Source organism: Canis lupus, chromosome 18 (assembly GCF_011100685.1).
Source record: "Canis lupus familiaris isolate Mischka breed German Shepherd chromosome 18, alternate assembly UU_Cfam_GSD_1.0, whole genome shotgun sequence".
NCBI classification, from domain to species: Eukaryota; Metazoa; Chordata; class Mammalia; order Carnivora; family Canidae; genus Canis; species Canis lupus.
Window position 1 is genome coordinate 11534068 of NC_049239.1, and position 25006 is coordinate 11559073.

Genomic DNA, 25006 nt, shown 5'->3' on the forward strand with positions numbered 1-25006 from the left:
AAACATGCTGGCTCCATTATCTCATTTAATGGTCACAGAGCCTGCTAAGTGGGTGCTTTTATTACTGTTCTCATCTTTCCAAGGAGAAATTGGAAGCTTTTGATACTCCAGCCTTTTTATCAAAGCTCTGATGTGAGTGACAGAACAGTAATTTCTACCAGAGGATCTAGGTTTGCAACCCACATTCTTAAACAAGATACTTCATTTCTTCTGTATGGACTTTATGACATATTATATACCACTATGTAATAGTAATATGCATATATGTGCATGTACATATGTGTCTATATATACATATTTCTCTCAAGTTTCTAGAATGCATGTTTAGGATTCATTACGGGAAATACTCTAAATGTTCTTCCTCAGTAATGCTTCCTAAGATTCATTTATTCACACATTAATTTAGCAAATGTGTATGGAGGCTGCACTAGAGACCAGGCTTATGCAGCCCTTGACGATGTCACAAACACCAGAGACAAATGTTCTACCTTGGGGCATTTGTACCCCAGCAGGACTTGTGTTCCTCTTCCTTCATCTTTTGCCACACCTGCCCATCACAGTCACCTCTATGACCTCAGTCACATGCCTTCTCTCCATTTCAAGCCCTTTGTTATGCAGATATGCTATCCAGATCCAGACCCTTGGGAAATCTCAGGATGAAGAACTAATGGCCCCAGATTCACTCAGGCTGTTCTCAACAACACCAGACAGAAGCTCTCATCAGACACAATCAGGTCGATGGGAAGTTGGAGCAGGAAGGCTGGCATCCAGCAGGCACACCTGGTGGTTGTGTGCTTCTTTTCCTCCGGATTCTAGGACTGGGGTACATGTCAGGGACCATAGGGTAGGGGCTGAGGCTGAGGCTGAGGCTGGGGCTGAGGTTGCCCATGCAGGAATGGTGAGACTGCAGAATTGAAGAGAAGTTTCTTGGGCTGTCTGACTCCTCTAAAACCTGGTACCTAGTTGTCTGTGGCTTAACCTACTATGTTCTGTGGACAGTATAAAAAATTGCTCCTCCTCTGACTCCATAGTCAGTGGTCTCTGGGGTCTGTGCAAATGATGGCTTTTGCTGCTGTTGTACTTCTTGCTATTTTACTGCATTTCTCATGACTGTCAGTTTCTCTCAAGGCATTTCTCTGAAATGTAAATTTTTTCCCTAGATTCAAACAATATTATTTTTCATTGGTTCTTTGACAATTCTTCTTGTAGATCACTTTCCCTTTTTTCAGGTCCAAGCTTTTTAAAAACCCTGTATTGTGTCTCCATAACTAGGTAGTTACTCTCTCCTGAGCACAGTCTCCTGTAGCACAGAATTCTCCTTTTTAACTAATTAAAAAAGGGCACAGTGTTGGAATAATAATTAGAAGGAACTTTTTCTCCAGGATGGTTCAGCTCTGCTCACGGTATAGAGGGGGGTGGACATGGGGTGCATTTTGGTCCCCACTGTGTCCCCTCCCATAGGCACCCTCTAGCAGGGCACACTGGTTAGAAAAAATACAGGCTGCAACTATGGGTGTGTTGCAGGGGACAGAAGAGTCCTTGTTATAGGTAATGCATATATGTTATCTCTTCCTCATTCTTATATTGGAGGGAGACACTAAACTTACCAGTTGAAAATAGTTCCTCCTCTGGCAGGTTCCTCATCCTTTCTGTCTCAGTCTCCTGCTCATCCTCAGGATTACATCACGACACATGGGAGGAGAGTTAATTCCAACAGTCTTCCTGTCACCCTTTTCTAGCCCTTTGCACCTCTGATCTTTAGGTCAGCTGCTTCACCAGAACTATCCTGTGCAAAACCCAGCCCTGAGGCCACCACCACGGACTCACACCATGCCATGGGATATAAAGTTTCCACCCTGCAATTTCTGTAAGTCCCAGTTGCTGCTTGCTCTGCTAACCTCCAGCACCCTAATTGACACTCCTTTAGAGACTCTGGGAGGCGTCTGGGTCTCCGTCATGGGCAGCCTGTGGGGAAAGTCAGTGCTGGTTTGGACTGGTCTTTGCAGATGCCACCATGGCCATATTCTGAAAGTTTAACATCAACCAGATGTTCTCAGATTCTCCCTCCATGTTTTGGGTTTCTGTGGAAGAAGATTTTACCCTCTCTGGGATATGACCCTGAGAGACAAGGAAACCAAAAACTGCCTTTCTTACTCTCTTCCCGGAGTCTCACATTCCATCCCAGCCGTGAGTGTTGGTTTTCCTCTGGGGTGCATGATAACTTGGCTGATACCACACCACCACTTACCTGCACCTAGGACCACTAGTGAAATTCTGTGTTCCTACTTTGCCAGGATTGCCTGCCAATCTATAAATAGGAGGTTTGGAAACTTAGAAAACCCCTTTCATTTTCATATAAATCTGACATTCAAGCTCACTATCTCATATTAACTCGAAAAATGAGCTTGTTCTGCACTTGGCTACCATCCCCTTTCATGGGTGGTATCTCTTGTGGCTTAGCCTAAGCAGTGGAAGGGCTCCAGATGACATGATGTATGTGGGAGAATAAAACTATGCCAGCTGAAAATTTCCAAAACATTATCCTCATTGAACATTTTGATTGTTTACTTTAGTCTGGCTATGGGGTTTTGAGCGCTCTCCATGTAGATGACCTATGATCCTTTCTGCTAAAGTAACTTCACAAAACAGAGAAGATATGTGATTTTTTTAGCCTTTGTCAGGCTACCTGTAGGAAGGATTCCAGAGCAGACTTTCCACAAGGGGAACTCTTCCAAATGTGTGCACACTGTGACCCTTCAGCCTTGGCTTCTTGAGTGATCACTCATACTGTTCTCACCAGGATCTGTGTTGGGTGGCCGGTGTGGGACAATCCATATTTGGTCACAAAGCCTGAGTATATTCCTGCAAAGCTAACAATCACTAAGGCAAATCAGTGGCTCAATATTATATTGAAATTGCATGCACTATTTGTTTGGAAGCATTTCTTTTTTTTTTAACATAAAGATTTTATTTTTTTATTTATTTTTTAAATAAATTTTATTTTTTATTGGTGTTCAATTTGCCAACATATAGAATAACACCCAGTGCTCATCCCATCAAGTGCCCCCCTCAGTGCCCGTCATCCAGTCACCCCCACCTCCTGCCCACCTCCCTTTCTACCACCCCTAGTTCGTTTCCCAGAGTTAGGAGTCTCTCATGTTCTGTCTCCCTTTCTGATATTTCCCACTCATATTCTCTCCTTTTCCCTTTATTCCTTTTCACTATTTTTTATATTCCCCAAATGAATGAGACCATATAATGTTTGTCCTTCTCCGATTGACTTATTTCACTCAGCATAATACCCTTCAGTTCCATCCACATTGAAGCAATGGTGGGTATTTGTCGTTTCTAATAGCTGAGTAATATTCCATTGTATACATAAACCACATCTTCTTTAGAATAAATAAGTAAAATCTTTTTTAAAAGATGCATTTAAAAAAAAGATTTTACTTATTTATTCATGAGAGACACAGAGAGAGAGGCAGAGACACAGGCAGAGGGAGAAGCAGGCCCCCTATGGGGAGTCTGATGGGGGAATTGATCCTGGGATTCTGGGATCACACCCTGAGCTGAAGACTGATGCTCAGCCACTGAGCCCCACCGGTGTTCCTGTTGGAAACATTTCTGTTCCTGTCTAAGCATCATTTCTTTTTTCCGTGAAATAGGTCTGTTTGCAGGATTTTTATGGTGATCACATTATTTCCTTGACAGGCTCAACATCTAGCACATTATCTGGAAGCTAAAAGAATAAGAATTCCAAATTGTTCCTTGTAGGGACCTTCAGATTGAGCTTTTCACAATTACTGAAAATCTCTGAACACTTTACTACTCTCTGAAATAATCAAACTGTTTCAAGATAGAGTCTCTAAATCTCTAAATAGGAATGCAAGTCAATAGGAAATTATGTCAAACTAGACATTAGGGAAGGGTAGTGACATCTGTGGGGATACATTAATAGCCATCAGACTCTCTTTCCTCTTTCCTATGATACAGAGACATTACATAGCAAGAAATACATAAAATAATACAATGCCTACAAAATACATAAGATATTCTTGATAAAAATACCTAGTATTGAAATCGTAACAGGACATTATATTTATTAAGCTTCAAAAAGAACTTAATTCTTTACCTTTGAGCAAAAGAGAGCAAAGAGATATGTTGATCTGTGGACTAAAAATGCTAATTCTACCACTTTCAGAAAAGAACTACAGACTTTTGTAGTTTTGTAGGAAACTTCAATTTATAAGTTTAAAATATTAAAGGCAACAGAACTTTCAGGAGAAAAAAATGATCACTCTGTAATTGAAACACTTAAATGTTCACTACTAGGTAACGGAAAAGTAGATGAAGGAAGGACAGAAAATATAGATCAATTCTAAAAAATGTGAGAGACTGTATTTTAGTTGACCTTAAAAAGTGGCAGACATTAGTCTACTTCATTTTAATAAGAGAATTGTTTTTGCTATTGTTTCCTTGTTTATTGTATTAAAGAAAATCAAGAACACAGAATTGGATACATCATAATACTGATTCATAAAGGACTATAATCATTTAACTACAGAGAGATTTCTATTTATTTTATTCTACTTAGGTGATGATGACTTCCTTAATAACTCAACCAATACCTCAGAATCTTTGATTGAACTGAAGAACAAAAGCATTAGAAATAATCTACAAGCTCATCTCTACTAAGTGTATCAACTAGAAATGCACAGAAGTTAATGATAATCTCTCAACACGTGTCCAGTTTCCTGTTTTGTTACTGAAGGAACAGGGCTCATCCTGTTCTGTTAAAGATGGGACCTTGGTGGCTTTGTAGAAAGTGAAATGAAAGGAACTAGATAAATCTCCCAACCCCCTCAAATAGTTTTATTTATCTAGGGGGAAATATAACCCACTTACTTGACTTTTAACTGGATTTCCTTCTTTTGCTCCTCCAGATGAATGGTCTACCTCTCTTAGCTTTCCCTGGGCATTAGGAGGTGGACCCTTATGGAGTGCACAGATCGTTTTCCTTACTCTTTGGTTGCTGTTTGGGAGCAGCCAATGGAAGCATCAGCAAGACACTGGGAAATAGGAGCAGCATGACCTTAGGGTTCCCTCCCTAAAAGGGGCCTGCATTCTCGCAGGCCAACCTATAGTGCCATCTCGCCATATACCCAAAGATTTCTGCTCAGGAACCAAGAGGTACTTGTGAGAGAGGTCATTCCATTTTATACCACTCAAACCACTGGATGAATTTGTTTCTTTTTTCCCAGGGGCCCGGATCCACAGGCTTGGAAACCTGGTGCCCAAGAAGAAATGCATCTGTAAGTGACATAGTGATGGTTCTTTGAACTCCAATTTCCATTGGCCAACTTTCCATTGGAAATCATAGCAAAGATTCCCATTACTGTAATCCACAGGGGTTAGGTACCTGGGGCACAAAGATATGGGGAGAAAAGTGGAACGTTGGTCTCAGGAGGAAACAGAAGATTACCCAGAATCCAGTCTTTGTGTCCCTCAGCATCCATGCTTGTTCTTTGCCTGGGGGAGAGATCCGTGACCCCAAAACAGGGGACGGATTTTAGTAGAGTCCTACTTGACAGTCGGTCTTTTTCTCAGTCTCCAGATGAATATTTGAGGATGAGTTTCTGGCAACATTCCATGAACTTGGCAGATTATGTTTTCAGGAAATGGAAATGATGAACAACTTTGTTGAAAAAAAAACTATGGTTATGAGCAATTCTGCTTGAGATGCTATCATTTCTCACCTGCATCTAGACAAAAGAGTTGCAAAGAAATCAAATAACTTACAGTATAATGTTAATAAGAGGACTGAGTATTTGTAGTACTTGACACCTGTTCTACACAGGGGAAAAGTCGCACTCAGCCCAAGAAGTTACTCTGAGCTCTTCAGGCATGAACTTTGTCTCTAACCAGCAAATGGAGTCTTGGGAATCAGCAGGGAAAACTAGATTTTGTTTTGTAAATGAAGCTAAGATTGTTGGAGAAGAGAGGGGAAGAAATAATGGTTAAGAGAGAAGTTATTACACACATTTCTAAATATCAGATTTCACATGTTATATCTAAGTGCTCATTAACAATCAAGAACTTTAATATTAAGTAACATGTGAATTCTTTTTAAAAACACATTTTAAAATAAAATTCACAAGCCATAGAGGTTTCTATGAGAAAATAAGAGTATGAAAGTGTCATAGTAAAAGGTCTCCTGATCTCAAGGATTAGAAATGACCTCTCCCAGTTGTGACCTTTCTTCTATCCAAGACTGTGTCCCTGAACCCATTCTGGGCTTGGAACATGAAGATGCCCAACACAGAAGAGTCAACATGGATTTTCAGGTGTATCCAGAAATTTTTGGATTTGTGATTTTTAGAAGATGACTGATTTACAGACATGACATGTTCCGCAGTACTAGCATGTGTGATCAGTTAGTAATGGATAATATAACTATGAAAACAATGATTTTTATATGTTTTTAGTCTTTGATCAGCATTAATTTCGTAATATAATGCTGCTTCCATTACTCAAAATCATTGTGTCTCACCCACCTCAGGAATTAAAAAAATTACTTGAGCCCAAACATCAAGATAATTCAAGCATCCATCTATACAAAATCCCCTATCCATAAGGTAATATGAGCCCCTTTCTAATAGTCAAAATATCAATCTCACTTCAGTAGGCATTAATGGACCTGCCACTGAATCAGTGCTGTACATTCTAAGAAGATTCTTTTAGTGTTTTTGTAAATCAGCCATTTAAACAACCATTTAATTAGCCAACATTTCCTTAGCACAGGAGGACTGTGTGTGCCCAAGCTGTCTTTGAGGAAGCTCACCTTATACACAGGGAGAAAGGCAGAGGGAGGAAGTGACTCAAAGGCACTATGGAACCATGTTAAAAACTGAGATTTGCATTGACTTGGGATGACCTCTCATGACATTGTTTTCATATTTAGCAAATTTCTCTGTAACCAAATGATAATAGGTCAAATCTCTACTCTGTAGAGTCAGGTACTGACAGGAAAGGGTTCGGTGTGTAAAGGAAAGGGGGAAGACAAATGAGGGAAAAACCCCAGAGTAGAGCAAAGGTAAACTTCTGCTCCTCCACCCCTACCCCTTCCTGACCATGCTGGAGTTCTTAACCTTGAACAAGGCCTTAAGGAGAGGGTTGGGTTGTTGGTTGGGTTCCTCCTTCACAGCCTTGCCTGTCTTAAAAATAATCTCTCACTACAAAGGCAGCTCAGAGAGATAGATAAGGAGTTAGTGAATCATAGGGGCCAATTTCTTTAAGATCGTGTACATTTTCCTTACAATAATCATTTTTGTCAATGTGATTATATTTTACATAAAATTTGAATTTTCAATTAAAAATGCATTTAATTCAGTTTAGACCTCTTCAGAGGGCTTTTTCTTCTTTCCCACATACAATAGCAGGGTTTTCCTCTTTGGAACTAGAGAATCAGTAATGTAGCTCTTCTTTATTTATTTATTTTATTTTTTTGTCAAGAGGTTGACTAATATTATAAGAAGTAAGTATAGTGATATCTTATTGATACAATTTTTGGATTGATACAGAAGTCATCACATAATTGTGGCAGTTACACAACTTCATTTTACAGAGGACAGAAGAGAGGTGCAGGGAATCTGATCCCAAAATCCCACATGGAGCAACATTCATTCAGAGCAGAAGGTGGAGGTCCCCAGACTCATCCAGGGCTGATGCACTAACCTGCATGAGGATCATATCCCCCCACAGGAGCTGAGCCCCAGACATGCCAGTGCAGGAGGGTGCTGAAAAGTAGGCCCTCAGCTTTCTGAGCTTCTGCTCCCTGACTCTCCACTGCAAGTAACTAAGCAGGAGGCGGGGCAGCAACATAGAAAATGGAATCAGGAGGTGACTTTAGATCCCAGCTTTCAACCATTTTGTGGCAAAACTCCAGGAAGTCCTTTACCCTTGAAATGATTTGCAGAGTATTTTATTACCACATTCATCATGGGCATGGTCAGATTCTTCAATCGCCAGTCTGCCACAGCTCTGTTCATTAGAAATAAATATAAATCACTATTGGAGACACAAATATTTTCATCCTGTTGCATTTTAAAAAGCTAAAGAAGCAAATAAGATTCTAGGATTACTTCTATTTACTGCGAGATATCTATAATAGTATTTCAACATCTAATCAGTATAGAAATTACTAAGAAGATATTTCATTTTTTTAGACTCCAGAATAGGACTTGTATGTTGCACAAGCAGTCATCTCAGCTTGGAATAGAGGACTAGCTGCATTCCTAGTGCTCAGTGCCCACATGTGACCAGTGGCTAGTGGTTACAACATTGAGTGGCACAGATTTTGTTCCAAATCCTTCAAAGACACTCCCCCCTTACAATCTTTAGAAAAGTCCTTCCAGGCCAGACAGCTCCCTGGGTCTGCACCAGCCTGAGCACTAGGGGCTGCTTAGCTTCCAGGATTATATGCAGTGGACCTTCGGAGAAGTTGTCCACCAGAAGACAGGATGCTGAGGGCGGACTCCAGGACAACCCAGAGACCTACAGTGAGAGGAAGGTGCCAGCCGTGGAGCACCCTGGGAGATGGAAACCTTTTTGTGCAGGGGCCAGGGCAGCAGGAGTGGCTGTGCTCTTCCCAGGCAGCGCAGTAGTACACGCCTTCGTCGCTCTTCTCCAGCTTCTGCACCAACAGGTTACAGCTGTAACTGTCTTTGCCTTTCTTGGCATTGACTTTGTGTGCTTTCACAGATGTATCCCTCTGCACACTTGAGCTGGACATGTCTAGGTAGAGGAGCCTCTTGGGGGCTGCAAACTTCTTGTGGAAGTACCAGTGGATGTAGTAGACTGAGCTATCCACTGTGCACAGCAGGGTGGCCGAGGTGCCCAAGCGCCCCACGACCACAGGAGTCTGCTCAAGCTTGAGCCCTGCTCCACCACCTGAGAGAGGGAGAGGGGGACAGCAATGAGACAAGGATGGCCAGGAACCACAGGGCATCCACCACACCCTGCACTGTGGAGGGATTTGGGACTTACCGGGAAACAGGAGGGCACACAGGACAGCAAGGGGACCCAGCATGGTTTACCGTCCCACCTGGTGAAAAGAAGACCAAGGGAACTTCGGAGCTGCACTTGCTGGAAGGAGACTGCCTGGGTGGGTGGCAGAGGGCAGGTTAAGTTCTGAGACTCTGCTGCCCCAGGGCACCTGCAGGTACTGGTAAGAGAAGGCTGGATAGAAGGAGGTGCCAAAGGGCAGGGACTGGTCTGACCACAATGGGGGAGGGAACATAATGCTCAGGGTGCTGAGAAACACTGAGCAAAATTGGTGCATGACAGCACCAGTGAGAACAGCAATCCTTGATTGGACATCCACTACATCTGAGCACCACCCGAATTGGTTTCTGCTCATTGTTTGACAAATCCGGAAAATGCCCCTGTGGGATGAATGCTACTTCCCTCACTTTAGAAATGGAGAAAGCCTGGTTGATCATTTAAGTAACCTTTCCAAGACTGCATATCTACAAGGTATTGGTGAGGATATTCCCAGGTTTGGCTGGAAACAAAGCTCAAGCCTCAAATGGCCACTTGGTCCTAACAGAGGAATGTGTGTGCAGCCTGTTTGGGAGGCAGGGATAAGTACAGAGCAAGAATTCCTGCTGAATTGTTTTCTTGCTGCTTTCTCCCTTTTCTAGAATTTTCCAATTAGATTATCTTACTTTTGTGAAGTAAGTCCCTAACCTTTTCTTATAAAACTAAATTTTATTTCTATTGTCAGCATTCAAAACTCTGTTTCTATTACTGTTGACATTTGTCTTCAAACATTGCTGACATTAAACACCTGTTGGCCATGATGTGGCTTAGTGTGTAATTGAAGTCTGCCCCAAACCTCTAGCCAAATACTCCCCTGGGTGTGTCAAACTGAAAAGTGAAACAATTTAGTCTGTAAGGCGTGGTGTCATTTATCCAAAGAACAATCCATGGATTGGGCAGTTTAGGGCCTCACAAGCAGTGGACAACCTGCTCCAGGTTTCCAGGGCAAATGGGATTTTCATAGAGCCTTAGAAGCAGTCCAGAGGCAGGATAAGCTGGGAGGTCAGGGATTTCCTCACAAGGCTGCAGGTCAGACAGGTGTACTGAGATAGTATTCAGTTTAAATTTACTGGCTGGGGTTGCATATCTGATCTTACTTAGATCAGGGGAATCATCACACATTCCTGGTGTTTGGGCCTGGTTGACTGGGATGTCTCTCTGGTCAAGGGCAGCATTTACAGGACAGGAGAGTTACCTAAATTTGAGTTTGCTGACTTGGCACCTCAGAGTGTAGAAGGTCCATGCTGGGCCTGGAAGTGCATTTCAACAGGTGACAATTGTTTGCCTGTCCTCTGCTTCTCTTCCAGCTGTGGTGCATCTATGCTCTACTCTACATGGCTCTAAAAGATCATATTTGTTAAAACATGCACACATTTTTAAAAAGTTGTAGGAAAAACCTTTCAGATGGGACACAATAATAGCCTCATTGGTGTTTGGGGGATCTGAGCAAGACACCATTGGTCTTCAGGTGAGAGGAATCAGGTGGCTGTGGAGAGAGCAGTACTTCCTGTCCTCCCAGGTCATCTTGCTGCGGCCATGAATACAACTGCTCTGATGGCCCCAGACCTCAGCCCCAGGGGAGAGGCAGGTGGGTCAGAGCAGGTGTGGACTCAGGCAGACCCCGTGCAAAGAGCCAGGTGATGAAGCTTGGACCTTTTCCTTTAACTTCTGAGAGGCTGGCTTACTTTTCCCGACCTGGGACAGCTCCCTTCTGACCATGGGAGAGTCTGAGATCTAATGTGACTTCTTCACTTAGTCACATGGAATGAATTGGATGCACATGAGATATCAACCCTTAGTGAACTAGACAAGCCCAGAAAACCATAAACAGGAAAGTCACTTTTTTTTTAAATTTATGATAGTCACAGAGAGAGAGAGAGAGAGGCAGAGACAGGCAGAGGGAGAAGCAGGCTCCATGCACCGGGAGCCCGACGTGGGATTCGATCCTGGGTCTCCAGGATCGCGCCCTGGGCCAAAGGCAGGCGCTAAACCGCTGCGCCACCCAGGGATCCCGGGAAAGTCACTTATATAATTTAATGATGGACTATAGATAAAACATTCTTTTTTCTTCAATTTACGTGTTTATAATACTTTATGTTGAATACACACTTTTTCTTAAAAAATATTTCTCATTTGTTAAATTATAATCCCACTTTAAAACTCAGTCATAGGTAATATCCTGGACATTCACACTTTGCTATACAATCACAGAAATTTAGACACTTAAAGATGAAACTATGAGCTGCTGCAGTAAGATTAGAAGCCCCACCCCATTCTCTCTACTGTGTGCACCTCTTGTTGAGTGACCTTCAAATTCAGTCACTACATGCAGAGCACCCACCACATGCCAGAGATAGGGGCCAGGCTCTTTTTCCAATATAGGTTACTTGAACATTCCTCCTTTGGACTTTTGAAGTAGCGTGACAAATCTGACCATTTTTAAATGGGCTTTATTAGAAGAAATTAGGATCAGTTGTCTTGGTCTACACTAGACTCTCCTCAATAGATATATGGAAATGTGAATGAGTATAAGTGTATGTGTCTGCTCATAGAAAATTAATTTGCTAGATAAAGCCTTTTGCCTCTTTATGAAAAAGGCAGCCTCATTGGATTGTCTGATTTTATGGGAAAAAAGTGCAAAGTGCTATGCAATATTGGTCATAAACTACAAAATTATTTGTTCTTTATCTGAAATTTGGAGAAATGCAAATCAGACCCAGAACGAGGTATCACCTCACACCTTAGAATGGCTATTCCCAAAATAGTAGAAATATCAAGTGTCATCACAGAAGCTGAGAAGTGAGGAAGGACAGGGACTCTGGCTGACCATCCTTTGCTCAGGGACCCCTTGTGCAGAAGGCTGCCCCAGGAGATGCTCTGAGAGCAGACTATCCCAGGCAACCTCACTGTCTTGCAGTCCCAGAAAATCCTTGCTCGGCCAGCAGTCTCATGTTTTCAAACCTAAGAAAGTAGTAATTCCCATCAAACTAGATTGGAAAGAAAATTCTTTAACAAGTAACAAGAAAAATTGCTCCCAACAGACTGTTAGTACAGCATGGAAAGGGTGCACTGTTGGCGCTAGACTTTATTCATGGAGTACAGGGTACAATAGAGATGGTGTGGGAAGACAGAGAAAGAGAAATCTTAAATTTCTCCCTCTTTGCCTGCTATTGTTACTGGTGATTATAGTTCATTTATACTTATATTTTAAAATTCATGCTCATAATATTAGGCAGGAAAATGTCAGTGTAAGGGGAAAATGCAAATATAGGATTATTTTAAGATTTTATTTAATTTGAGAGAGATAGGGCATGAGAGAAAGAGAGCAGAAGCAGAAGGAGGGGTAATGGGAGATGCAGACATCCCACTGAGCAGGGATCTGGATGAGGAACTCGATCCCAGAACCCTGGGATCAAGATACAAGCCAAGGGAGATGGTAACTGACTGAGCCACTCAGCTGATATATAATTTTTAATGATAGCTAATAATTCTGTGATTTGTCATTTTAATTCATGTTTGTAAATTTTACTCCTTTTGTAGATACCCACTGAAAATAGGGGGGGAAGAAGTAATAATCCAGAGGTGAGCACCCTAGCATCTATATTATGGTATCAAACACCACTTCCTACTCCAAGTCCCAGGGCTCAGCTGAGAAACAACAGCAAAGAGAAATCACACAGTCATAAAGGAACCGACCACCTTCCTTCCTGTTCCGACGTGGACCATGTCCCAGGCTAGCATGGGCCTTACCAATGGCAGCTCTTCTCGAGGGAATTATTACCACCCCAAGTGCAGGAGAGGTTAGAGAGAAGTCGAGAATGAGGAAATCCCCCTTGTGCACCCCCAATGAGACGCTGGATGTCTGGTCTCCTGGAGCCTGTGGGATGCAGGCCCAGGGGTCTGTGCTCGCTATGGGGTTGGAATTAGTCCAAGCTCACAAATATGCCCCTCCTCCTTGGAGGCTCCTGCTGTCCACACCTGCCATGTGCCAAGAACTCAGAACGATGATGGTGGTGATAGAAACCTTCATCAACTTTGTGCCCCTGGGGACAAGGACATCACACACACTAGTGCTTATATTTCTATTTCGGCTGGACTGGAGGTGCTACCTCGTAGCTGTGGGAGAAATAGTCTGTTTAGCAGGAATTATTAGAATGTCCTACAATTTCCTGAGTTCTCTCTCTCTGTTGTATTGTGACCACAGTGAACTAGGTCAGTAGTGTTCATAATGAGCTTTGTGAGGACTCATACCTGTCTTTCAGAGCACTAGGACAATCACCTGAAAGACGCTGGATGTTTAATCTATAGGCATGGTACACTGTATCGTGCGTGTGTTTCAGACATTCTTGTAAGTGTATCAATAAAACTAGTTTACATAGTGTGCTTCTTGCACAGAATTTAGAAGAAACTCTCAGGAAACAGAATTTTCACGCAGTCAGTCTAGGGTGACACATGGATGAGAACCTGCCTTGATGCAAATCACCACTCAACACACCAGACTAAGATAGTTGTTGACAGTGGAAGAGAGAGGAAGCCAGACTAGGGCCCAGTTCATGCTCCAGGGCCCCCTGCTGTTTGGTGCCACTCCACAGCTTCCCAGACAGCAGCCCCATCCCCTGCTAGGGCAGTGGCAGGGCTGGGCCAGGACAGTTTCCAGAAGAGTCCAATGGAGCCCAGAAACTTCAGCCAGAGCTTCACATCCTGCCTGCCTTTCCCACAGGCTCCAGGGCTGCCAGGTGCTCGCAACCTGCAGGGAACAGCTGGTTCAGACCCAGTCCCTATGCCTGCCAGCCTCCCAGATCTGCTGGCCTCGTGGATTGACCAGTCATGGGTCCAGCCTGGGGGCCCGGCCCTCTGAGCACCCAGCGATATGGTCTGATCAGTGGTGTGCTGAGGGGAGAGGTCGTTCTCATATGGAGCTGCCAAAGGGGAGCCCTGGAGGCCGAATGATACCTCCTAACTCCCTGAGGATTTATTGCATCGAAGAGGACAGAATGACAGCTCCAGTCCAAGCCCTGCCTCTTGGGGGACCTGTGTCCTTGGGAAAGTCACTATGAATAAGAATAATAATGCTCACTCTGGAGACATCCTCCACCATGGGCCTGGGATGGGTCAAGTTTATTCCTTTGTAAATAAATACTATTTGTCAACTCACATACAATGTGATTCTTTACCCATTTGTTCCCTATAATAAAGTACAAGTATGATTATAACAACCACACTTGATACATCAGCAAATTGCAATCTTAAAACTTTTCATTTGATCAAAGTAATGTAAGTAATGAAGCCTTGATTCAAACTCAACTCTAATAAACGCCAAATCTCACACACTCATGACACCATCCATTCCGTATACAAGATTTCAACGTGTGTGTGTTGGTGTGAGTGTGTGTGTGTGTGTGTGTGTGTAGAAAGAGAGAGAGAGAATTTCTTTTAAGCTCTAAAGACTAAGGGGCCATGAGGAAAGTTTCAGAGAGCTTGCAGAACTCAGGAATCTCTCTCACTTGCCAGGAGCAAGGAGCAGAAGCTGTTCTTGAGGAGCCATCATTCAGGTAACGGTGCTGGAACCAGAATATAGGAAAGATTCCTCCAGCACTTGTGAATTAAGAGTTGCTTGCCTTTTTTGAGAGGCTAATTTTAAAGGTTGTAACAGAAACCATCCATTAAATAATAACAAATGCACTCTATTGAGTGTCACACGCTGTACACACCGATTCCCTCCCTGCAAGCCTCAAGCAGGTGTCATTCATCCCATTCTGCAGATGAGACAGAGGCTTAGGGCAGGTGGAGTCACCCACCTGAGATTGCCCAGCTAGAAAAGACACACGGAGAACTTCAGGTCTGCCAGGCTCTGAGGCCTGTGCCCTACGTAACCTGCGTGGATGTTTGTGATTCAGGGATTAGTTTTGTCCTCACTGGGCTGTTGCTTTGAATGCGAATTGTGGTCCTGTCTTCAGTACTGAGATTCTGGGTTAAAAGCTACAGTAGTGGGCTTGCTCCTTCCTCTGTCTTCCGGCCCCCCCTGCTGGGCGCTGCAGGCAGGTCCTACAGGGACAGTCCTCTGGGGTGTCCAGGCAGGAAAACCTGCTTCCCAGGTGTGGACACAGTGTGTTTGGCAGTTTTAGGTAAGGGGTTCCTCCTTGCAAGGCCCCCGTTTCCCAGCCTCAAATGAGAATATTGATTTTATTTACTCATGTGAGACATAGGCAGAGGGAGAAGCAGGCTCCCTGCGAGGAACCCAATGTGGGACTCTATCCCAGGACCCCACCGTCAACCCATTTCTGTCCATGTGTCTGTCCCCACAGTTCACTGCTCCCCTGTGCCGCTCCTTGTACCACTATTGCAGCCAGGGCACTAATTCATCCCCCGGCAGTGACGGGCACTTGTACTGCACCCAGACTGGCTGTCACAGCAAGGCTGTCCCCCACCCCTCGAGGCTCTGCTGCTGGGCGTCAGCATTTCCCTGGGAATCTGATCTCCCAATTCCTGGTCCTGGAAATACACATGCATATTCTGTATAAACACTGCCTGTGCTGTCACCTGACGTTTAATGTTTCACCAACCTGAGGGCAACCACACCGGGTCAGGTTGTTTGAGGAGGTGATGGGCACCTGTCTGATGACGAGGAAGCTGAGGGGCTCTCTTCATACCTGGTGCCCATGAAGGTTCTCAGAGACCAGCTTATCCGTGTCCTTTAGGTGCCATCAAGGGGAAGCTGGGTTGCAGAGGCTCCAGCATCCAGCAAAGCCAGGCCTTCTGCGCTGTTCCCGGGCCCCCTGTCCTGGCTGTGAGCCCTGGACTCCGTGCTCACACGGCTGTTTCTCAGCTCCTCATCTGCAGAAAGGAAAATCAGCAATTACCTCATAGGTTTATGAAGATTAAATAATGCACTACATGCAGAACAGTAAGGAGGGTGTCTGGCGAAAAGATTGTTAGTTATCATATATTTACTATTAATATTAATTTATTAATCCCATAAATTATTAAAAATATCAAATGGACATAATACAAGTATTATTAGAATACATCATTGCAAGTAAATTTTTTTTGATGATAGTCACACAGAGAGAGAGAGAGAGAGGCAGAGACACAGGCAGAGGGAGAAGCAGGCTCCATGTACCGGGAGCCCGACGTGGGATTCGATCCCGGGTCTCCAGTATCGCGCCCTGGACCAAAGGCAGGCGCCAAACCGCTGCGCCACCCAGGGATCCCTGCAAGTAAATTTTATATAAAAATAATAATAAAATGATACAAAGGTTGAATTATTAAAATTAATAAAGATTACAGGAATAATTATTAAATACCTGCTAACTTGAATGATTTAATTCACTTGCATATATGGGGAAGTAAGGCAGTAAGAGGTATTGATTTTACACTGAATTCAGTAGGAAACTGAGTGCTGCTGCCAGAGACATGAACTAGTGGAGATCATTAATGATGTTTATTAATAACACTATACATTTATAAAAGGCTGTCCATTTATTGTGCTTTACAATTGACCTTTCTCTAACAAAAATGCTTCCTATAAGCCATTTGTCTGATGGGATGAGGGTGTTTTAATTGCTTTGTGTTTTGGCTTTGGTGATATAGTTGGTTTCCCCAGGGAGGAAGGTATTCCCCAGGGAAAGATGCCATAAATACTGAATAAAAGAATCACTGACTAACACTGCATAACTCATAAAATGTTGAATTATATTGTACACCTGAAACTGATATTACACTATATGTTAATTATACTTTACTTCTTTTAAAAGGAGTTTATTTTCTCTGTTTTCACTGACACATGCTAGATGTTGTCTGTTGGATGACAGACATTGTAGCAGGTGTGTATCTCCTTGGGTTTTTCATTTGTCCCTAGGTACTAAGTTTTGAAAATATTTTCATGTACTTATTAGTTACTCATATATATTCCTCAGAGAAACATGTATTTTAACCCTTTTATTATTTTTTTGAAGTGATGTTAAGTCTTACTGAGTTGTGGGAATTCTTTATCCATTCTAGACAAAAGGCCCTTTATAAGGTGCACACATTTTTCTACGAGGTTGTAGTCTTTTCATTTTCTTCATGAGGACTTTTGAAACCCATGCTTTCAGTTTTGATGATATCCAATTTATCAGAATCCAGTATTCTTTTATGGGTAATGCGATTGGGGTCATATCTAAGAACCTCTTGCTTTAATCCTGTATCACAAAGATTCTCTTCTGATTTTCATGTAGTTTTTTAGTGTTCACTCTATCATAAGTTTATGGTCCATCATGAATTAATTTTCATGTATAGAGGAGGTAATGAAAGAAATTTATTCTTCTGCCTTGCGATATCCAGTTGTAGCTGAGCCAGCTGTTGAAAAGACTATTTCATCTTGCACTGAATTAACTCAACATACTTATTTTTTTTAAAGATTTTGTTTATTTATTCATGAGAGACACAGAAAGACACAGAGACACAGGCAGAGGGAGAAGCAGGCTCTCTACGGGGAGCCCGATGTGGGACTCAATCCTGGGACTCCAGGATCACGCCCTGGGCTGAAGGCAGACACTTGACCACTGAGCCACCCAGGCGTCTCCAACTCAATGTATTTATTAAAATCCAAATGACCATAGACACAAGACATTATTTCTGGACTCTCAGATTTCTTCCACTGAACTCTGTATTTCATTAGACCAGCAGTACATGGGCTAAATTATGAAACTTCATTATTCTGTAGCATTGAAATCAGGGCCTGTAAGCCCTTGCTTGAAAGGCTCACCCTGCTGACCCAGGACTTCATTCATTAGTGATAAAGCTTTCCACACCCTCTGTACGTGCAACATCATCAGTATCACATCCAAATCAAATTTCATGTGCACCCCCCACCCCACTACTTCTGCAGGGTGACTATGTCAGTCCCCTAGCTTTGTTCTCTTTCAAAATTATTATGTCTACTCTAGGTGTTTTGGTTTTCATGTTAACTTTAGTCCAAGCTTAAATTAATTTGTGCCCACAAAGCCTGCTGCATTGAATCTTTAATCAATTTGGTAACAATTGTCAGCATGGCAATATTGAAACTTCTAATCCATGAACATCAATCCTCTCTGCATTTATTCAGATATTCTTTAATTTTCCTTTGCATTGCTCTGTAATTTTCTTTTTGTTTTGTTTTGTATTTTCAACGCACAATATTTGCTCTTCTTGTGTTAAATTAATTCCTAAATGTTTTCTTCTTTTTGGTTCTATTGTAAATGGAATTGTTTCCTAAATTTCATTTTCAAGTTGTTCATGTTAGTATATAGAAACACAACTGATATTTTGTACATCACATGTGTACTTTGTGATGATGCCGGCCTTGTTTATCAGTTCTTCTTTTGGTTTTTTTGTGCATGTAGATTCTCTGGAATTATTTACATACAGGATCATGTCATCTGTGGGTGAAGGCATTTCCAATTTTCTTTTCAGTCTGCTAGATATATGTACATTTTTCTAGTTGCACTGTCTATAACCTTTAACAGAGAAGACATCCCTGTCTTGTTCCTGGTCTTTGGGGAAATCATTCAGTCTTTCAACATTAAGTATGATGTCAGCTATGGCTTTTAATGGATGCCCTTTATTAGGTGGAGGAAGTTCCTTGTTCTGAGATTGTTTCATCTGCCAACTGGAATATTCTCTTGAAGCTCTCAATGACTATACCACTTCAAGGTACAACTTTTATAATCTAGATTTTATTTCTTATATATGTATATAAGATATATATGAATATATATTCTGTTTTATAATTTTACTATCCTTCATGAGAATATCTGTTTGTTGATTTTTGTTGTCATATTTTCCTTAGTATTTTTAAACACATTTTTCTGTATTTATTGAACACATTTCTTATAGCTACTTCAAAGTATTTCTCTTCTAAAGAGATTATCTGCACACCCTCAAGGACAGTTTATATTGATATGTAAGGGGTTTATCCCATAAGAATAGTCACACTTTGTGATTCTTTGCCAGGCTGTTATTTTTTTTTTTAATTGTAGCAACTCTAGATTGTGATTTTTCCCCAAAAAGTTGCTTTTATTGGTGTTTGTACCTTGAAAAAGTTGTTTGTACTGAAGTAATCTGTGATATATATCCCCTGCAGTATGTGGCCACTCATGCCTCTGATGTTTTCTTTTTTAATTAGTTTATTTTTCAGCCTAGCTTCTTGAGGATCACCCTGTGTCTACATACACCAAAATTACATAGAGCAAGACCTCGACTCTGCCAATGGTTTTGCTGTACGGATTGGGCAGCATATTCATATTTGAGGCAATTAGCACATAGACTGCATGGGCTAAAGTATAAGTCTTCCCAGATTATACTTTTTCTGAGTCTTTCCTTGGATCCTCTGCATATGCCAATCACTTCAAGGTCCACCAGCGGTGTTTGGATGGTTTGGGCTCTTTTGAGTCTCTGCTAAGCATGCACATAGCTGTAGCTGCACACATGCCTGCTACAGCCATGACCACAACATCAGACCAGCAGTGACCCAGGCCTTCCTTCTTGCACATGATACAGATTGTCATTTCACCATCATATCACTCCCCACCCCAAATTAACTGAGCTCCCTTACACTGTGTTGTTGCCAGTTATCTTGCCTTTGTCTATTTTGGAAGAACCTTCATGCCCATGATGCTGGGTGTTGAGAGGTGGGGAAAGAATGGTAGCCACAGCAGGCAAGTGCACAGCTGTTGTTCCCTGGATCTGTAGCTCTCCATTATATTTTGCTTTTGCTTGATAGCTTGAGCATTTGCTGTGTCGTGTACTACATAAATATAATTTTAAGTGAATGAAAAATGTTTTGAGGAAACACAATAATTATTTAACTTTTCTTCCAATCTCAGACATTGAGAGTTTTTTTCTGACTTTAGAGGAAAAAATCTACATAATGGAAAATAAGTATTATTTTTGTCGGAGATATTTGGTGAAGAAATATTTACAAAATGAATGTAATGACAGGGTCAAATGTCCATTTCTACAAGTTATTTCATCGCCATCTGTGCTGTGCTGAGAATGGACCAAATGATGAAAGTGCCACCAAAAAGGGATGTGGGAGGCTGTGCATAAACTGAAAGTTTCTTAAGATAGAGTAACAGGTGGGAGGGCCTGCAGATTTTGGCCTTTAGGCCTAAATCTCAAGAACTCAGTGGTGTGGCACCATTAGACTATACTGTCTCAGGAGTGGAGTCACATTTACACCAGGCCCACAGATGATTCCTGAGCTGGACGTTAGTGTATAGTTTACCCTGAGAAAGAGCTCTCTCCAACACATGCTGGGCTGAAGCACTATCATGGCGTCCATGCTAATGGAAACCATGGCTCACCCAGAAGTTGGCTCTGAAGCACAGACCAAGAGGAGTAAAGTCTATGGTGAGAAAATGCTGTGTAGTCCGACTGTGAAAGCCTAGGGTGGTGATCTCAACAATAGAAGTTTATTTCCCCAAGGACTGGACAGATTGGGTCTTGGGACTGGGCACCCTCTCTGTATCGAGCTCATGTTGGGTGGCACCAGGGACACTTGTTTTCATGCTCACGTTGCTGAAAAGCCCTCCTCTGCTCCACCTCAGCACATTTACCTGATGTGCATCTCTTCTATGAAGCTTTGCTCAGCCTGACTCTACAGTCACTTTTGTCCCTTTCGAGGGAATGAGATGACTCAGTCTATGACATCCGATTATTCACTTGAACTCAGGGCCTCCATGTGCCTGTGTACTTGTGAAGAAGAAGCACCTACTGTTGTAATGTCTACAGTTTGTCTATGCTAATTGCTTCATGGGCAAGGGTCTAGTGTCACCCTGCCTACACTGACAAAACAAGACCGAAATTAGGAGCCTCAAAATGACATGCCATGGAAAAGCACAGATCCTGGTGAAGTATCAGGGATCATCTAGTGCTACAAGTCTGCTTGCTATTTCCTTCAGAACAGTGTCATTGGAGTGGACTAAAGGAGAAGCATCTCAACAGTTCTGGTCAAAGGATACCAATTCACATAGCAGCTACTTGGAATGAACTTGGTATAATATAGGAGAACCCATCACTCAAAGCATAAGAGTATGTTTGACAGCAGGAGCATGTGTGTGCAGATGGATGTTTCCTTTCCATTAGCTGTGGCCTTTTGAAAATGAGCAAAGATGGCTGTGGCTTAACTGTCTTTATTTTATATTTCAACACTCAAGCCACCTCTTGCACAGCCCCAACCAGTAGGGGCTGGTTTGACTTCAGGTATTTTCCACAAATCAACCGCATTTGAAAGAGCACATACACAAAAATAACTCTGAGAAAAATAAACATCATCACCACATTATTGCCTCATCCCACCCACTGTGTCCTGCATTTACACCCCACCCTCACCTTACTCTTTGCACACCCCAGTCTAGGCCACTCCAGTTTAGGTTGCAGAAGTAAGGTGTTAAGGATTTGGAAGCCACAGGAGACACTCAGTGCCTAGGAGACCAGCAGGGACATCGGCCACACAGCTGCAAGTCATTGGCTACTTTCCCCTCATTGCCTCTGTACTTTTCACATGCAGAAACGGTTCCAGATCCATGAGTAGAGGCCCAGGCATTTGTCCAAGGAGATCTGAACAAATTTTTGAGAATCAGGGAATAGATCAAAATTAAATTTCTTCTTCCTTTATCTGCTGGGTCTTATGTTGTTTCCACATGGGAATCTACCTGGTTTCTAAATCACTCATTTCACAGAAACTGAAGCTGAGTATAATAAAACACAGAAGCCTTCCCAATTTTAAATGAGACATTATTTCAATTCCAATATATAAAAGTTGTTACTCTAAATGCATTTATTAGTGAAAATAGAAAAATATACAACTACTATTTTTTCCACAACTTACCATACGTGAACATTTTGTTATACATCTATGTTTGTAGAATTACAAACACATATATGAATGAGTGGACACCCTTGTTAGTGTTTGTGTGCATGTACAGGTGTGTTAATCTATTTCCAAAGTAGAGCTGCCAACAGTAGATGCTAATGCTCTTGAGGATTTGCATGTACCCAGCGTAATGAATGCTTCTCATCCACACAAGTCCAGAAATCAAGGCACACTGTATTTTCATTTTACGCATGAGAAAATTATGTCACAGAGAGTCCAAATAGCTATATATTTAAACCGAGTCACTTGGGGATCGGAGTCCAAGCCGTTACCCTTTCCATCACCCTATATTTCTAGTGTTAGCGCTGCTCTCATGGGATTCATGTGAGATCAGGAAACGTGGTGCTTGTGAAACACTGCTACAAGTCTGAGACATCTGCCAGTCTTGTGACATTTTATACAGTCAACACCAGATTGTCTGAAACCAAATGAGTCTGAATCAGTTGACCTTTGAAAGAAACTAACCTGGGCAACCTCACTGGCTGTGGCTCTCCTGTGTCCAGTCCCTCAAGTAAAGTAGCATGAGGGCTATCTCAGGGCAAGAATTAAAATATGGAATTGACCAATATTACGACCAGCGCTGTATTGGAAGGCTCAGCTGTCATGCTGTCTCTTACACCTGACTCTCAATTAGATTGGACCAAATAAAAGTACATATAGGCCCAAATAGATTTTTGATAATTTTTATTATGAAAAACAGTACAAAGGTAAATCAGTAAGGAGGTGATCTTCTAGGTATGTACAATAAAGGGCTTCCAAGAAATCATACGGTAAAAGAGTTCAAGGACACAGCTGGAAGCTGCATGCAGACTGTACACAGAGGCATGGGTACTGCGTGGCTGGGGAGTGGGTGGGCATTAAGAGAGAGAAGTGATGAAGCCCCTGGGGATGGCCCCCTGTCCCCACCCCTGAGTCATAGCAGAATTTGTTCTTGCTGCAGAGTGAAAGTTTGTGTTTGCCCAGGAGTTTATAAACCCATTCTGCATTGTGACCCTACAGAGAAAGATACATGTGAAAGGAAATAACCCAATCATAGAAACAAAACCCCACTAGATCCTCAGCAGACATTTATAGGGACAAAAGCCAATGGGAATAAGTGGACCCTGTAGGCATCATGTTAAGAACTCTTCCCATTGCCATCGAACACTGATCTCCCAAGCAGACAGATGGCAGTGATGATGGAGTACATCAGGCTCTTCAGGAGGAGGAGGAGGTAGGTGTAGTAGGCAGAGGTGTTCATGAGTTGAAGCTGCAGGGGGTCTAGAAGAAGTATTTTATTAATTTCAGTTTTTTTGAAAGGTCAAGACTTATTCATTGTAGAGTGGTAACTGTAAACATTTCTGATAACCTCGGTTGAAGTAACACTCTCATACCAGCACAACCAATTAGTAAATACCTCTATCACCCCTCTATCACCATCACCACCACCACCACCACCACCACCACCACAGAAAGACAACTCAGAATGGAGTTTGCAGGTCAAGTCAGTCAAAAACCTATAAAATTCACCTAGCACATTCCAAAGTATTAAAAATTAAGGTTGTCTTTATAATGAATGAATCTATGGGGGGAAATGCATTGGTAATAGGTGACTTTTTGCATGTTCATCCCCACGAGGGCTCTAGGCAGGAATAAGTAAAAACTAAATGTCACTTGATTCATCTTGATTCAGTTGGTCTGGTTTTCAGCCTCAGCTCTTGACATGTGGTATGGAGACTGAATTCATTTTATCTCATTACCCTCACATGTAAAGTGGGAATTAAATCTTTCACAGTGAGTATTAAGGGAATTAAACAAAACACACTTCCAGTGCAGCACATAGCCTTCTGTACAAGAACCTCTCGGTGTCAGTTCATGTAATAAACTACCAGGAAGAACAAGGCTTAAAAAATACAGAAGCAATATGAAATCATGCTTTCTTCAGTCAGTAGAAAACAGGGCACAGATATGAATGAAATCCATTGTTGAAAGAATTCAGGGCTCATCATTGCACCCCTAATTCATAATCCACTCATAGCCAAACCAGAAGTTACTGTGTGAAGATGACTCCTGAGGGACACCTGCGTGTCTCAGTGGTTGAGCATCTGCCTTCGACCCAGGGCGTGATCCCAGAGATCCAGGATCTCGTCTCACATCGGGCTCCCTGCGAGGGGCCTGCTTCTCTCTCTGCCTATGTCTCTGCTTTCTCTCTGTGTCTCTCATGAATAAATAAATAAAACCTTTAAAAGAGATGACTCCTGATAAATGGTGGGTTGACATAAATATCACAGTCTATTTTGCAAGATTCAGCCATTCTGAGGTTTCTCCCTGAAGCCAGGGGAGTTCAAAGTCTAAGCTGATCAGGAAGGAAAAATGCTACAGCATAACATAAAGGCAAACAAAGACAAAAACTTACCATTTTCATCATGCAGGGAAGCTTCTGTAGAGTTAATAGCAGCAAATTCTAAAAGAAACGAGGACAAGTATTATTCATTGTTCATATCCATTGTTTAACTTTCCTCTGTCTTGTGGATAGAAGGTAGATGATTAGATGATAGATAGATAGATAGATAGATGATATATATATATATATAGATAGATAGATGATAGATAGATAGATGATAGAATTATTCAGCAGAGAGGAAGAGTCTTTACAAATATGAGCCCTACAATTCCAGAAATGGTTGATATGAATTTATGTAACTTACTAGATCAAATCACATGTTGTATTTCTGCACATAAAGATGTTGTAGTTTATGAAGGATGCATTTTTTTCTTTTTTTTTTCCTCACACCTGGAGGGTAATGCCTAAACATTATCTTGTTTTCCTTCTGTGCTTATAGTTCATAGCACAGGCACTGCTCCACAGTAAGTGTCCTATAAATACTATTGAATAGAAAAATAATCAGAAACGGTGGCTACAGTCCAGTCCTCCACACCCACTGCTCACATGAAGGGTTGCTACCAAAATGAATTTGTCCAACCCTGAAGCCACAGAGGTACCGTACATGTTGGAAGGAGTCTGGTTTAGGT

At 42.1% G+C, this 25006-nt stretch overlaps 2 protein-coding genes and 1 gene segment (V, D, J or C); 1 reads left to right on the forward strand and 2 right to left on the reverse strand.

Annotated features, from left to right (window-relative positions):
- The first annotated feature begins 457 nt into the window (after positions 1 to 457).
- LOC119869281 lies at positions 458 to 14320 on the forward strand. The gene is made up of 5 exons (XM_038562530.1): positions 458 to 823; positions 1740 to 1867; positions 5262 to 5312; positions 12640 to 12681; positions 13820 to 14320. Exons 1-5 carry the CDS (start codon positions 458 to 460, stop codon positions 14154 to 14156), a joined length of 924 nt encoding a protein of 307 aa, XP_038418458.1. The 3' UTR covers positions 14157 to 14320.
- Positions 7472 to 9243, reverse strand: LOC609288 (T cell receptor gamma variable 4). Of its 2 annotated transcripts, XM_038562676.1 has the most exons (3): positions 9046 to 9243; positions 8558 to 8949; positions 7472 to 8040 (listed from the first exon to the last, which is right to left on the reverse strand). In XM_038562676.1, the coding sequence occupies exons 1-3, from the start codon at positions 9086 to 9088 to the stop codon at positions 7954 to 7956; spliced, it is 522 nt and encodes a 173-aa protein (XP_038418604.1). In that variant the 5' UTR covers positions 9089 to 9243; the 3' UTR covers positions 7472 to 7953. The 2 variants fall into 2 exon arrangements, with proteins under 2 accessions (XP_038418604.1, XP_038418603.1); XM_038562675.1 differs by having other exon boundaries at positions 7472 to 8949; positions 9046 to 9238.
- Positions 14321 to 22661: 8341 nt separating the features above from the next.
- The window catches only part of LOC609263, a 41703-nt gene continuing 39358 nt past the window's right edge, over positions 22662 to 25006 (reverse strand). The window contains 2 exon segments of the C gene segment in view: positions 22662 to 23254; positions 24390 to 24437. Coding sequence covers positions 23112 to 23254; positions 24390 to 24437 — 191 coding nt within the window.

Excerpts from the sequence above, each read along its gene's own strand:
- LOC609288 (XM_038562675.1), bottom strand. The coding sequence starts at position 9,088 with ATGCTGGGTCCCCTTGCTGTCCTGTGTGCCCTCCTGTTTCCCG. Across the intron at positions 8,950-9,045 it reads GTGTGCCCTCCTGTTTCCCG|GTGGTGGAGCAGGGCTCAAG; the intron begins GTAAGTCCCAAA and ends TCCCTCTCTCAG.
- LOC119869281 (XM_038562530.1), top strand. The coding sequence starts at position 458 with ATGTCACAAACACCAGAGACAAATGTTCTACCTTGGGGCATTTGTACC. Across the intron at positions 824-1,739 it reads CTCCGGATTCTAGGACTGGG|CCCTTTGCACCTCTGATCTT; the intron begins GTACATGTCAGG and ends ACCCTTTTCTAG. Across the intron at positions 12,682-13,819 it reads GAAGAAGTAATAATCCAGAG|GCTCCAGGGCTGCCAGGTGC; the intron begins GTGAGCACCCTA and ends CCTTTCCCACAG.